The 15605-nt window shown below is 49.0% G+C and overlaps 1 protein-coding gene across 1 annotated transcript in view; it reads left to right on the top strand.

Annotated features, from left to right (window-relative positions):
* MOV10L1 (Mov10 like RISC complex RNA helicase 1) overlaps positions 1-15605 on the top strand; it is a 54904-nt gene that overhangs the window by 21074 nt on the left and 18225 nt on the right. The window contains exons 10-15 of the mRNA XM_055142793.1: positions 792-906; positions 6362-6539; positions 7373-7443; positions 10506-10597; positions 14271-14329; positions 14730-14827. Coding sequence (XP_054998768.1) covers positions 792-906; positions 6362-6539; positions 7373-7443; positions 10506-10597; positions 14271-14329; positions 14730-14827 — 613 coding nt within the window. The remainder of the gene's footprint in view (positions 1-791; positions 907-6361; positions 6540-7372; positions 7444-10505; positions 10598-14270; positions 14330-14729; positions 14828-15605) is intronic.

Here is a 15605-nt window from a genome sequence, read left to right on the forward strand (position 1 = left end):
GGCTCTGCACTCAGGAATCACCCTTGGTGGTGCTCAGGGGACCCTATGGGATGCTGGGAATCAAACCCGGGCCGGCTGCGTGCAAGGCAAATGCCCTCCCCACTGTGCTATTGCTCCAGCCCCTCGGCAGAATTCCCATGATGCCCCATCACCGAACCTGAATTTCCTGGGAAATAGCCAGAAAACAAATGTCACAGAAGTCCCTTAGCAAGTAGACTTGCAGTGTCTCCCACAGTGGTGCCATGTCACACTAGTAATTCGTGTGCTGTCTGCTCTGGGCAGGGGGGCTCTGCACACTCTGTGGATAGAAGGACCCAGTGAGTGTTGATTTGGAGAAGGGATCCCAGGGCAAAGACCGCCCTTGGCACACTGGTGATGCTGAGGTGAGGGCACTATGCATGTCATACAGATCACACGTCAGCGTGATGAAGAGCACACTGACTACCACAAGGTCTTTTAAAGTTACCGTTGGCACAGCACCAGCCAGGCCAGAAGCTCAGGTGCTATTTTTATGTGGGGGTTGGGGAGCACTGGCTGGTGCTCAGAGATTACTCCTGGATCTGTGCTCAGGGATCACTTTTGGTGACCATATTGAGTGCCAGCGATAGAACCTAGTTTAGCCATGTGCAAGGTAAGCACTCTACTCACTATTCTGTAGCTCCAGCCCGCTCAGGTGTTCTAGAAATAAGCATCTCTGACCTTTATTGTGGGAAAGGTGTCAAATAAGCCTTTCTGGCACAGAATTCTGCAGATGGTTGAACCCTAGCTAATGTGTCTATTTCACTTTCCAGGAACTCAAGGCGGCAGCTTCCAAGTTTTCTCCCGCAGTATCCAATACCTGACAGACTTAAAAAATGTGTGGAGCAGAAGATTGATATTCTGACCTTCCAGCCCTTACTGGCAGAGGTGAGACCTTTAGGGGCTGGGAATGCAGGAGGACACTATTGGTAGAGCCTCCGCAGTGAACATGCATGTTCTCCCCTGCATCGTAGTGTAGTGAGTATCTTCCCTCCAGAATCGGAACCCAGGTGTGGCTTAGCCTGCCAAAAGACAGGGGAGTGGGAACAGCATGACCCCCTATCTGGGTGTAGTGTGTCAGTCATTCCTTCTGACTCGGCTCTGTGCTGGCTCCTGGGGGAATCCTAGCTTGGTCTTTGCCTTGCCTACAGATGCCAGGAGAGAAGACCAGCTCCTTATCAGAGTAGATGGTTCATGTAGCCAGTACATCTGGAAGAGACATCCATGTGTGTAGTGTGTGCAGTGTACACAGGTGGCTGCCAGGCTCTGGTGGGGGAGGGAGTGGGAAAGAAGCTTCCTGGGTGTGGGTGATACTGGCGAGGTGTGCAGAGCTGTGCCGAAGCCACTTTGAAGTGACTGACCTTGGGTGATGGGAGTTTCTGCTTCTCCTGCCTCTGAGGAGATGATGTGATTCTCTTTCCAGACGGTTGAGGTAGAGAATCAGATTGATGTTTACATGTTGAACCACCTTTGGTGCTGGGGGTGGAATCCAGGTTCAGGTCTGGTGGGTCAGCCCCATGCAAGGGCCACACCCTTCCTGCTGTACTATCTCTACTGTCTTTCCAGCTCTGGAATGATTTCTTAAAGTGTGTTTGTTTATTTGGGTTTTTTCTTTTGCAAGTGCTCTACCCACTGTAATCTCTCTCCAGCCCCTATTTCTTTTTTTGCATCACACCCAGTGGTGCACAGGGGTCACTCCTGGCTCTGCACTCAGGAATTACTCCTTGCGGTGATCAGGGGACCATGTCGGATGCTGAGAATCAAACCCGGGTTGGCCACATGCAAGGCAAATGTCCTACCTACTGTGCTATCGCTCCAGCCCCTATTTCTCATAGTTTTAAGGAGATTTACCAGTAAGTTACTCTCAAGTCTGGCGTTTTCTTGAGTTTTTTTTTTCTTCTTTTTTGTTTTTGGACCAAACCCAGAGGTGCTCAGATGTTACTCCTAGTTCTGTAGCCAAGAATCACTCCTGGAGGTGTTTGGGGGATGGTACAAAATGCCAAGGATTGAACTCAGGTCTGCCCTGTGCAAGGCTAATGCCCTCCCTGCTGTACTGTGGCTCCAGCCTCTCGGAAGGTTTTTGGGTCACTCCTGGCTCATGCACTCAGGAATCACCCCTGGCAGTGCTCAGGGGACCATATGGGTTGCTGGGATTTGAACCCGGGTCGGCCTCGTGCAAGGCAAACACTCTACCCGCTGTGCTATCACTCCAGCCCCTCAGAAGGTTTTTAAGTATGATTAATGCTGGAAGAGTCACCAGCACTTTAGCACATATCTTTTTTTTTCTTCTTCTTCTTTTTTTTTTTTTGCTTTTTTGCAATGCTCAGGGGTCACTCCTGGCTCTATCACTCCTGGCAGTGCTCAGGGGACCATATGGGATGCTGGGAATAGAACCTGCCTTGGCCGCGTGCAAGGCAAACGCCCTCCCCACTGTGCTATTGCTCCAGCCCTCTTTTTTTCTTTTTTATTGAATCACCATGAGAAAAGTTACAAAGCTTTCAGGTTTAAGTCTCAGTCATACAATGATCAAACATCCATCCCTTCACCAGTGCACATATTCCACCACCAAGAACCCCAGTATATCTCCCCTCCTACCCACCCTCAACATGTGTGGCTGATGATTTTCACTTTATCTCTCTTTACTTCAATTATATTCAATATTTCAACAGCGGGGCTGGAGAGATAGCACAGCGGGTAGGGCGTTTGCCTTGCACGCGGCCGACCCGGGTTCAAATCCCAGCATCCCACATGGTCCCCTGAGCACGGCCAGGGGTAATTCCTGAGTGCAGAGCCAGGACTAACCCCTGTGCATCGCCAGGTGTGACCCAAAAAAAAAAAAAAAAAAACAATCAATATTTCAACAGAAAACTCACTACTATTATTTGGAATTTCCCCCCAATAATCACACCTCCGAAAAGGCATCATTTGATACTTTGTTTTCCATTGCTGAGAATGAAGAGCATATGAGGTCACGGTTTTGGATTTCTGGTATTTTAGTAATTAAGTCCAGAGAAATTTCTGTCAGATGTCACGTCACTGTAAACTCATACCTCTGGTTAGTGGGCTCTATAAGGTGACGGTTGCCATGCCACCTCTGCCGCTGCTGAGAGGAAAGGCCAAGAAAGAAAAACTTTTCCCCTTCCAGGACAGCATGGGACCATAGCTTAGTTCACTGTGTAGAGGCATTTCTGCAAGAAACCGCTGGGTTCTGAAAGTAGTTAGTGGGCCTCCGGGATCATGGTCTTTTAGGAGCGGAGTTGCTGTTCGTGTGCGGCTACTCGGGATCTCGTGTGGGCGGAGAGTGCATTTTAGCGTATGTCTTGTGTGAGCTTTGATAGTTTTTATTTTGAAGAGTTTGGTGATGCCTTCAGAGTTGTATAATTCATTTGCGAAATGTTGCTTATAATGTTGTATGTTTGTTTGGTGACTATTCCCCTATGGGGTTAAGTTTTTTTTTTTCTTTTTGAGTCACACCCGGATGTGCACAGGGGTTACTCCTGGCTCATGTACTCAGGAATTACCTCTGGCGGTGCTTGGGGGACCATATGGGATGCTGGGAATCGAACTCGGGTTGGCCGCATGCAAGGCAAATGTCCTATCTGCTGTGCTATTGCTCCAGCCCCCCCCCTTTTTTTTTTTTGGTTTTTCGGTCACACCCGGCGATGCACAGGGGTTACTCCTGGCTCTTCACTCAGGAGTTACCCCTGGCGGTGCTCAGGGGACCATATGGGATGCTGGGATTAGAACCCGGGTCGGCTGCGTGCAAGGCAAACGCCCTACCCACTGTGCTATCGCTCCAGCCCCTCTTCTTCTTCTTCTTCTTTTTTTTTTTTTTTTTTTTAAGGAACTGCGCATACTGCTCTTGGGCCCAGGGCTCCCCTGGCAGAGCTTTGCTTAGTGCTAAGGAGCAACGAGGCTTGTGCGCGAGTAGTGCTCAGGGGTCGTGAGGTACCAGGAATCAAATTCAAGGCCTCACACATGCAAGGCACATCTCTAACCCTTGAAATATTTTCAGGTCCCTATGAAAGTTTAAAAGGTTTTAAATCTTGGGGCTGGAGTGATAGCACAGCGGGTAGGGCGTTTACCTTGCACGCAGCCAACCGGGTTCGATTTCCAGCATCCCATATGGTCCCCCAAGCACCGCCAGGAGTAATTCCTGAGTGCAGAGCCAGGAATAACCCTTGAGCATTGCTGGGCATGACCCAAAAAGAAAAAAAAAGTTTCTAAATCTCAAAAAACAGGGATTTTTTTTTCTCCACTGCTGCTTTCTTTGATATCCTTTACTTTTTTTAAGCTTAATTTCATTGTAGGTGCCATGGTTTACAGTACTGTTAATGGTAATGTTTCCTCATACAACGTTCCAGCAACGCCTCCCTTGAGTGTCTGTGTCCCTCCACAGTGTCCTGGGTAATCTGGGTGCTGTGTCCCCGAGTGGAGTGTTGCTCCACCCAGTGTGCTGCTTCCCTCTCGGGCTCTCAGCCTTTTGGTGGTAGTGGCAGTGCCAAGGCTTGAATGTTAGGCACCTTGGGCTGGACTGCTGAGCTTCCTACAGGTGTTTCCCCTCATGCCCAAAGTAGGGAATGGCTGGCCCTTGGGGTTCTTACTGTGATTTCAGAATGCCTTTTCACTGTCACCGATCGAGGCCTTTTGAGTTCTGTTTTTTTTTTTTTTTTGGGTCACACCTGGCGATGCACAGGGGTTACTCCTGGCTCTGCACTCAGGAATTACCCCTGGCCGTGCTCAGGGGACCATATGGGATGCTGGGATTTGAACCCGGGTCGGCCGAGTGCAAGGCAAACGCCCTACCCGCTGTGCTATCTCTCCAGCCCCTGAGTTCCGTTTTCTATTATTGTACTCTAGCAATGTTGTTCCGTTGTTCGTTGATTTGCTCAAGTGGGTACCAGTATTGTCTTCATTGTGAGATTTGTTATTACTGTTTTTGGCATATCAATATGTCACGGGTAGCTTGCCTGGCTCTGCTGGACGGGTGGGATACTCTCGGTAGCTTGCTGGGCTCTCTGAGAGGGATGGAGGAATCAAACCCAGGTTGGCTGCATGCAAGGCAAATGCCCTATCTGCTGTGCTATCGCTGAGCAAAATGGCCAAAAGACAATGAAAAAATGCTCTACGTTGCTAATCATCAGGGAGATATAAATCAAAACAACAATGAGACATCATCTTACATCACAAAGACTGGAACACATCAAAAGGAACAAGAGCAACCAATGTTGGCATGGATGCAGGGAGAATGGGACTCTTTTTTCATAGAGGGAGAGGAGAATCATAGGGGGAGGAGAGGGATAGGAAGAGGACCTGCCAGAGGGACAGGCTGGGGAAACTGGGGACACTGGTGGTGGGAAATGTACACTGGTGGAGGATGGGTGTTGGAACTCTATATGACTGAAAGCTGACCATGAACAGCTTTGTAAGTCTGTATCACATGGTGATTCGATTAAAAAAAAAAAAAGAAAAGCTCAACAGAAGAGTCGGAGAATAAAGTTGAGAGAACTACCCAGAAAGTGGAATGAAAAGACAGAGAAGAGAAGAAAAGAAGAAAATTGGAAGAAAAGTACAGGATGTCCAATGTCCAATGGCAGGAGAACCAGAAATACAGAGAACAGCAAAAATGGGAGGAATGAAATCACCAAGGAAACAGAGAAAATATCCCCCAAATGAAGGACATGAGTCTCCATAGGGAAGCTGCCACCAAATACACCTACCCGCTGTGCTATTGCTCCAGCCTGGGTTTTGTTAGTTTTTATCACTGCGGTGTGCATGCTGCTTGGTACCCTTCATCCTGCTGTGATGTCCCTACCTCTGCACGTGGTTGTCCTGCCATGAGAAGTGCCATGGTCAAGGGCATGCTTGATTCGTCTCTGACCAGTGTTAAGTGAGGGCTCAGGAACCCTCTGAAGTTCCTCAGCCCCTTGGGTGTGCCACTCAGTGCAGAGGGCACAGCCTAGAGACCCAGACCAGGTTGAAAGTGGGTGCTCATAGGGCATGCATAAGCTGCTCCCCATTCTCATAGCCTGGGGGGCTGAAGCGATAGTACAGCGAGTAGGGCATTTGCCTTGCACGTGGCCAACCTGGGTTTGATTTCCAGCATCCCATATGGTCCCTCGAGCACCACCAGGAGTAATCCCGGAGTGCAACACCAGGAGTAATCCCTGTGCATCGCGCGCATGACCCAGAAAGAAAAAAAAAATTCTCATAGTCCATCCTGTCTGCTGGCGGTCAGTATTTGGAACTTACTCTTTTGCTATTTCTAGCCTCTGAAACAACTCGGTGAGCCTGGGGTGTGTGCCATGCCATCTGCTCTCGGTGACTTGCTTATTCTTTTCAGCTTCTGAACATGACCAACTATAAAGAGAAGTTTTCGACTTTGCTCTGGCTTGAAGAGATTCATGCAGAAATCGAACTGAAGGAGTATAACATGAGCGGGATCATCTTGAAGAAAAACGGGGGGTTGCTAGTTCTGGAGGTCCCGGGTTTGGCTGAAAGTAGACCCTCTCTGTATGCAGGTGGGTTTGTGCTTGGCATGTGCCACTGATGGACTAGCAGCCATGGAACCTTGGTCTAAGAAAGGTGTCTGTGGCAGCACTGTGCCAGCTGCATCTGGTTCTCTTTCCTTGGGCTTGGGTGGTCTCCTGGGAGTGAGTACTCGTCTGCCATTCTGTTGCACTAGCATTTTAAAGCAGTTGATCTTGGCAGTTTCATCTAGGCCCACCTCCTTAAAGTGATGTGGAGAGCCGCCACGGGACCATGCTTCATGGACACCTGTTTCTTGTTAATTACACCGTGCTTCGTAGATAACACCTGATAAGGAATCAGGATGTCTTGTCACGCCACGAGCTAAGAAAACACGCAACCCGGAGATTCTTCTTGCAGCAATTTATTCAGAGACCTTCTCATGCAAACGGGAAAGAGAAGGAGGAATCCCCTAGCTAGGCAGCTTCCCTCCTTATATACCCCTCGCTGCTTGCTTACGCCCAAGTGTCTGCAGCTGATAGACTAGTTACAGCTCGTGGCGTGACAAGACATCCTGATTCCTTATCAGGTGTTATCTACGAAGCATGGTGTAATTAACAAGAAACAGGTGTCTACGAAGCACGGTCCCGTGGCGGCTCTCCACAAAGTGATGTTGGAGGCTGGAGTGATAGGATGGCCCGTAAGGCGGTTGCCTTGCATGTGGCTGGCCCAGGTTCAATCCTTAGCACCCAGTGTGGACCCCCAGCATTTCTGGACGTGATCCCTGAGCACCACTGGGTGTGACCTCAGAACCAGAATAAAACAGACTAGCAGCAGGACTCCATGGTCCCATCTCACATGTGATGGTGATGTATTTCCCAACCAGGTGACAAGCTGATTCTGAAAACTCAAGAGTACAACGGGCACGTCATTGAGTACATTGGCTACGTGATTGAGGTAAGAGGTCATTTGAACTACTGACCTGTTGCTTCTGCTGCAGAAGGAACGGGGAGAGGGGTTACTCCCTCGATTCAGATGGTATCAGGATACTTAATGAAGGGAACCTTTAAATAGTTCTGATGTGTGTAAAGTTCAGTAGTCTTTGAACTGACTTTCTAAACCCTCAATCTGAAAGAGACGGTTAGACTGGCTGGTAGAAGGATGAGGAAGTGAAGAGCCCTGTGTTCTGGAGGGAGCATCCCTAAAACTGTTAGTTACCTCACCAAATTTAATTCTGTTTTCAAAGAAATCTCCTAATTGTCATATAAAATGGACTTTTTCAGTTCTTAGAAGTTGTGTTTTCACTTAGTTACATCTGGGCATCCTGAGGAGTCTCAGGAGAAACACAGTAGGGGTCCAGCTTGAGGGTCTGTGCAGGAGCCTTGTAGGCTGCACTGCTTTTCAGAGTGCTGGAGTCTGCCTGGGGCTGCGCTGCTGGCCTCCTGCCTGCGTGCCCGATGAAGCCAGAGCGAGAGCTCTGTGGGGCTCACAGGCCAGAGCAGAGGCTGGGGCGGGGGGTCTGGGTCTTTACCCCTTCTGCCACTCAACTCGGGACGTGACCTTTTCCTAGGAGAAGCACTTGGCAGGTGTCCAGAGTGCTCAAAGGACAGGTCTGAGATCTCTGTTGCTTCCAGCTCTTCGAGAAAGGGAAGCATCAGGCTGTGAGGCAGTTGGACAGGTGCCCCCAGAGACAAAGGAAGAGCCACAGTTACCATGGCGGGGAATCTGGCGCCTTCTCAGAGGAGAGTTTGCCTGCCAGATAGCATTGGCAGGGCAAGCGTGTGGGACATGGGCAGGACACGGCCTTCTTCCTGGCTGAGGACTCACTCCTAGCACCTCCGCCAGGGGGCCAGAGTGGGAGTTGGGGTCCTTGTTTTGATTGAGACCTGTGACTAGCTCTGGAATTGCTGCTGCTGCACAGAGCCTCCTGTTCAGCTGGTGGGAGAATGACGTGTGTGGGGGGGCGGGGAGGGGGGGTCACAGCAGGGCACCATGGACCTGGGCTCCCAGAAATGCCGTGTCTGTGTTCGGGGGTGCCCGGTGCTGCCGTGCTCACAGAAGGGCGGAGTGATTGGTGCAGTCTTACGGGCCATGGTCTTAATACCACTGCCGTAGGAATTCTTGGGAGATACCAGTGCTTGCAGGTTCCGGGAGGGTGACAGCAGCATGGCAGGAGTAGCTTCTGGTGCTGGGCTGTTCTTGGCCAGCTACAGCCAGTCGCCCAGGACAGTGTCAGGGCCGGCTAGGCGGAGAGCCTGCTTCTCGGTTCCTGCAAGACCAGTGGAAATGGAATGAAGCTGCTGCTTCCTGGCCCTTCTGGAGTGGGAAGGAGCCTGCCCCTGTGCTCCCCAGACGCCTCTCACTCTGTCATGGGTTGGGGTAGGGGACCCTGCTCCCCTGAGCCCCTGAGCCCGACACGGAGGAATTCGGGAGAAGTGCTGGACCCAGAACCTCAGTGAAGGAGGGGCAGGCACCTCAGCAACAGAACCTTCCTGGTCCCTGAGCTGAGTTGAACTGTGGGGCGGCAGCCAGCACAGCTGCTGTCAGGGATGCAGGTCCCTGCTGCCCCTCAGTGGGACAGTCCCGACAGAGAGCTGTGAAGGCGACTCCGTGTGCAGCTCAGGGAGCTGCTCAGCTGTCTGACTTGGCCTCACTAGAACCTCAGTGGGGCAGTGTGCTGGAAAAGAGAGACGGTGAGGATTGAGGGAGTTGATGGCAAGTTTTACTGTCCTTTGACAGGTGTCACAGTGGTGAACCCCCTTGGTTCCTACTGGCGCCTTTTTTAGCACTCAGCAGGATGGTTCTGTGGGGCATGGAGGTCGTCTCCTGAGGCTTGGCCTTCTCTCTGCTAGGGTCTGGCTGGGTGCGTGCCCTGTCCCTGAACCCCCTTTCCCTGTGACAAGCTTTGTGTTTGTCTCTGAATGTACGCTACCTTTCTAATCGCTGTGCCTGCTACTCTCTGCACTCGGTGTGTCAGCTGCATACACGGCTTTCTGGGCTTTTGCAAATGACTGTTAGCATATCACGGTTCCAGGTCTGTGGATGACTTAGTGCTGATCTGGACTCCAGTCATGGTGCTTTTGGTGTGCTTGGCCACCCCTAAGCATCTGCCCCTGGGAAGCCGGGTCTGTGCTGGGCCTGCTCTCCTTTGAGAGGTCATGTCAGCTTCTGCCGAGGTAGCTTCTCTGTCAGTCCAGTTTCTGCTCCCCCCTTCTTCAGTTTGACCTCCTTTTCCATTTGTGTGGTGCGGGTGGGGGATTTCCTATTTCTCCTCCTGTTTACTCAGACAATCCTCAGGATTGTTTGGCTGGAAGGTGCTAGGCCCCCTGTTCCCTTCACTATTCTAGAGGACCCGCAGGACCTGACATGCAGGTGAGTGGTTGTGTGTGGTGTTATTTTCTTGTCAGGATGGACCTGTGCTGTGTACTCATGTCTGCAGAGCACAGGGATTGGTGTCTGGGGCACATATTGTGCCATTTGAAACAGAAGCTCTTCATTTGGGTAATGTGATGCCATGGCAATTTCCAGACCTTTTTGCACATATTTAAAATGCCAAGTTTTAGGGGCTGGAGCGATAGCACAGCGGGTAGGGCACTTGCCTTGCATGCAGCTGACCCAGGCCGACCCAGGTTCGATTCCCAGCATCCCATATGGTCCCCTGAGCACTGCCAGGGGTAATTCCTGAGTGCAGAGCCAGGAGTAACCCCTGTGCATTGCTGGGTGTGACCCAAAAAGCAAAAAAAAAAAAAAAAAAAGATAAAAAAATCCCAAGTTTTAGTTAAGATGCCTTGCATATAGGTCAGCCTGTGTGTAGCCTGAACCCCACCAGGATTGATCCCTGACCACAGTGCCCGGAGTAGGCCCTGAGCATAGCCATGTATTGCCCCCAAACAAAACATTGTATAAAAGGAATGTGTGAATGAATGTGTGAATGTGACCTGTAGCACAAAATGTGTGCTATAGATAATTTCCCAAGGAATTAAAGATAAAACTTGGAAATTAAGTTGCTTTGTTTTCAGATTCATGAAGAAGATGTTACTCTTAAAGTTAATCCTGAATTTGAACGTGCATACAACTTTGAACCGATGGATGTGGAATTCACCTATAACAGGTAATTCACATGTAACAGGAATTCCTGGTGTCAGCCTCCTGGCTGGGGATCTTGAGTGATGGCAGGAGAGGCTGAGGTCAGGCTTCCTGCTCACGGGCTATGAGTGGGCTCTGTGCAGCGTTCTCACGCTCATCGCTCTATTACCAGACATTTCTTAAGATAGTGGAGTGGTAGCACAAAGGACTGGGCTTGTGCTCTGCATGGTAAGACCTGAATGCAAGCCCCGCTCTGTGTGGCTGGGTGTAGCTCCAACTCTCAGCCCCAAGACAGAAAATTGCAGAGAGTTGGATGTCCATTCTGTCTTGACCCTTAAGTAGGTGAGTTCTTGTTGTTGTCATGTATTTATTTTTTATTGAATCACCATGAGACACACAGTTACAAAGTTGTTTGTGATTGGGTTTAAGGCATACAGTGTTCCAACACCTGTGCCTTCATCAGTGTACATTTCCCACTACTATTGTCCCCAGTTTCCCTCCCAAGTAGGTGAGTTCTTTATTACACATAGTCAACCTCAGCTCATTCCTGCTGTTCAGGTAGTTCTCAGATTGAATTGTGTTGAGGGTAAATGAATCACGGAGAGAAAGAGGCTTACGTTAATTTCCTTCTTATTGTTGTTGTCTTTGGTTTGGGGTTCACATCCAGTAATGCCCAGGGCTACTTCTGGCTCTTCATTCAGGAATTACTTCTGGTGGTGCTCAGGGGACATAAGGGGTTCCAGGGATAGAAGCACATCAGTCATGGATAAGGCGAGCGCCGTACCTGCTGTACTGTCTCTCTGGCTCGTTGGCTCCTTTTTAATGTTCTCTGAGCCCAGAGAGTTGAGGTGACTGCAGGGATAGATGAGTAGATTGCACGGGGGTGTTGCAGAGTATAGGACCAGGGTGTGTCTGGGAGCACGATGTACCGTGTCCTCCTGCAGTGCCTTGGAGTCAGTAACCTGGTAGTGATCTCGGATAGGCTACTTAAACGTTATTCTCTTGAGACCTCTTTGCGTCTAAAAAGTTTTTTGTTTGTTTGTTTTGGGGCCACACCTAACTGTGTTCAAGGCTTGCTTCTGGCTCTGTGCTCAGGAATAACTCCTGGTAGGCTTGGGGATCATATGTGGTACTCAGGATCAAACCCAGGTTGGCCATGTTCAAGGCAAACATCCTACCCACTGTACCATCTCTCTGGTATCACCTGAGAAAATCTTTCTGGTTTTTTGTTTGTTTAGTTTTTTTTTTTTTTTGGTGGGGAGACGGTCACACCTGATGATACTCAGGGGTTACTCCTGGCTCTACACTCAGAAATCACTCCTTGATGGTGCTTGGGAGATCATCTGGTAGGATGCGGGGATTGAATCCAGTTGGCTGTGTGCAAGGCAAAATACCCTCCTCACTCTACTATCTCTCTGGTACACATGGGGAAATTTTATCTTTTTTTTTTTTTTTTTGCTTTTTGGGGTCACACCTGGCGATGCACAGGGATTTTTCCTGGCTTTGCACTCAGGAATTACTCCTGGTGGTACTCTGGGGACCATATGGGATGCTGGGAATTGAACCTGGTTCGGCTGCGTGCAAGGCAATTGCCCTACCCGCTGTGCAATCGCTCCTGCCCCCACATGAGGAATTTTTTTTTCTTGCTTTTCGGGTCACACCCGGCGATGCACAGGAGTTACTCCTGGCTCATGCACTCAGGAATTACTGCTGGCAGTGCTCAGGAGACCATATGGGATGCTGGGAATTGAACCCGGGTCAGCTGCATGCAAGGCAAATGCCCTCCCTGCTATGCTATCTCTCTAGTCCCAACATGGGGAAATTTTAATGAGACTTTTTTTCCTGAAAATTTTCATGACTTTCACATTCAGTTACACAGCTTGATAGGGGTTGGGACTCATAGCTTAAGAAATTCGGCTGTGCAGCATGAGGCAGGTCATTGAAGAGAGGAGGTGGGGCAGAGTTGGGGAGGGAGAAGACGGGAACATTCATGTAGGTTGTGCCACAGTGCGCCTGCTGGGCCCTAGTGGTGGAGCAGCAGACTGGGCCCAGTGAGGGGCAGGCCTCACTGTTGGGAAGCAAGAATCGGGGAGCTGGAGGACAAGGTGGGGAGCTGGGTTCTGGATTGTGCAGGGGAAGAGTGAGCATGGGGAGGGGCTGCCAGAGGCGAGCAGTATCACTCAGACCAGGAATGTCCACCACGGCCAGACAGAATTCTCTTTTAAATTTATTTTCAAATTTATTTGTTGTTTTCTGGGCTACACCCAGCTGTGCGCAAGGCTTACTGCTGGCTTTGTGCTCTGTGATCCCTCTTGGCGGGGCTCAGGAGACCATGTAGTAGTGCTGGGGATTGAACCTGGCCAGCTATGTTCAAGGCCAGCACCTTCCCTGCCGTACTCTCTCTCCAGCCCTATTTCACATTTATTTTTTATTTTTTGGCCACACCCAGTGATGCACAGGGCTTTCTCCTTGTGGTGCTCCGGAGCTTTGATTGTTTTGTTATATTCGACATAGCATTTTATTTTTTCTTTTTATTCCCTTCTTGTACTCATGGCTGCTTCTCCCAAGAGGGAGCATAAATTGAGACTCCCATGACTATGCCACTAGACTCTGCGCCAGAGGCTGTTTCCACTCGGCGCCCCAGAGTGGGGCAGGTGAGAGCCCTCCCTGCCCCAAGGGACCCAGCCCGGGCAGCTGACCTCCACTACCCAACCGCCGCCACGCTCCAGGCCACTTTCCACAGGCTCAGGCTGAGCCTCACGCATGAGTGAACATATTTCTAGACATATCATAAGATACTCCCTACCCATTTTCCGTAAAATCATAGATATATGCGCCTCTTGGAGAACCCGACAAACTCCCGAGAGTATCCTGCCCACGTGGCAGAGCCTGGAAAGCTCCCTGTGGCGTATTTGATATGCCAAAAACAGTAACAATAACAGGTCTCATTCCCCTGACCCTGAAAGAGCCTCCAGTCATTGGGAAAGACGAGTAAGGAGAGGCTGCTAAAATCTCAGGGCTGGGACGAATGGAGACATTACTGGTGCCCGCTTCAGTAAATCCGTGAACAATGGGATGACAGTGATAACAGTGATTCCCTTTTTGTGTTTTTTGTTTCATTTTCAGAACATTAATCAAATTAGGTTCCTATCGACAGCGTTAATATTTTCCTAGTGCTTATATTTGAGGAGCTTTCATTTTACTTCTTCACGTTATATACTAAAACAAGTAATCCCAGAGAGGGAGAAATTGCTGCTGTTCTGATACCTGGAATTTTAGAAAGTTTCTAACTTCCTAAAATGAAGCTGATGGGGCTGGAGCGATAGCACAGCGAGCAGGTAGGGCGTTTGCCTTGCATGTGGCTGACCCCGATTCGATTCCCAGCATCCCATATGGTCCCCTGAGCACAGCCAGGGGTAATTCCTGAGTGCAGAGCCAGGAGTAACCCATGAGCATCGCCAGGTGTGACCCAAAAAAGCAAAATAAAAAATAAAAAAGAAGAAGCTGCTAGCTCTGAAATGTTTTTTAGGAAAATTCATCATGAAGTGACCCATGAGGCTGTTTTGCATCTTCCCAATGTGACCCTCAGCTGACCTGATTTGTTTTCCCATAAACCTTAAGGCCACACTCTCATACACCTGCAGCTTTTACCTACCTTGCTCTTGCTCTCCCTCAGCTCTTGGGTTTTCTTCTGGCAGGACCACAAGCAGACGGTGTCACTTTGCACTTGAACAAGTCATCCACTTAGGTGAAAAAGGTACTATTTTTGTGAAATGTCTGTTACATTTCTTGGGAATATTTTTATAAGCTGTATCTAAAACTTTGTGTAAGGTACAGACTTCTCACCTGATTGCTTCAAGTAGAACTGTCAGATGATGTTTTATTGGGAGATTTTAGTGTTTCCTTATTATTTCAGTTGCATAAAATGGCAGCCTTAAATCACTGCCCTCTGCCTTTCCCCTCACAGGGGAGCACGCTTTCTTGAGCATGGACACCTGCCTTGTTGCAGCCCTTCTTGTGCTCGAGTTCTGAGATAGCAGAGAGAGAGAGGGTGGGCAGGTATTGACTACTCCAGGGCTGACCAGGAGCCTTTGTGGCCTCCGTTAATATGTTTGAACTTCTCAGTAACATCAGTCTTACTGCCTTCTCTTTTAAAGTGTTGTTTCCAGATGAGATCATTTTGCAGTCTCCCCAAGTGACAGGAACTTGGAATTTTGCACAGGACACAAAAAACGATGGACAGTCCACCACAAAGGTACCCCTGGGATGGTGAGAGTGTTACCAGATGATAGATTTGCTCTCAGTTCACAGAATCTCATGGAAATGAAGCTCACAGATAATTTAAATTCATAATTAAAACTAAGATATCTATAAACTAGGTTTAAAATGTACAATATGTGTATGTGTGTCTATAGGATATATGCAGATATGTATTATATATGGGGAGGGGGTTTCAATGGTCTCAGTGTAGTAAATGAAAAAAAGAAGATAGGGGTTCTATTGTATGAATTCATGTTATTTAAAAATGTTGTGGTTTTTATGCAAACTCAAGACAGGCACCCTGTGACTGATGAGGTAGGAAGTACAAGGCACTTAACAGGTTTCCACAGTTGATATCTTTGTGAATGTTGCAAAGATACTTTGTTTTAGCTTCTTTTATCCAGTTGCTACATAAAGAGTCATGTGGCACTGTTATGTCCCAGGGTAGTCCTTGGATACCAACCGGTTTTCATGACAGTGTTTGAACAGTAATGAGAAGATTCTCCATGTCATGCTGCTGCTTGTAACCCATGGCTCCCTATCGTTAGAACTACTCATATTTTATATTATAATACTAAGTTATAATTAATATAATACATATTTTTATGAGTTTTATGTAGGCTGGACAGATAGTACCGTGGGTTAGGGCACTTGCACCTTGCCCATGGCCAACCCACGTCCAATTCCTGACACCCCATAGTGGTCCCCGAGCTCCCCAGGAGTATTCCCTGAGCACAGAGCCAGGATTAAGCCCTGAGTAAGTTGGGCATGGA

This window comes from Sorex araneus, chromosome 6, assembly GCF_027595985.1.
Source record: "Sorex araneus isolate mSorAra2 chromosome 6, mSorAra2.pri, whole genome shotgun sequence".
Lineage (NCBI taxonomy): Eukaryota > Metazoa > Chordata > Mammalia > Eulipotyphla > Soricidae > Sorex > Sorex araneus.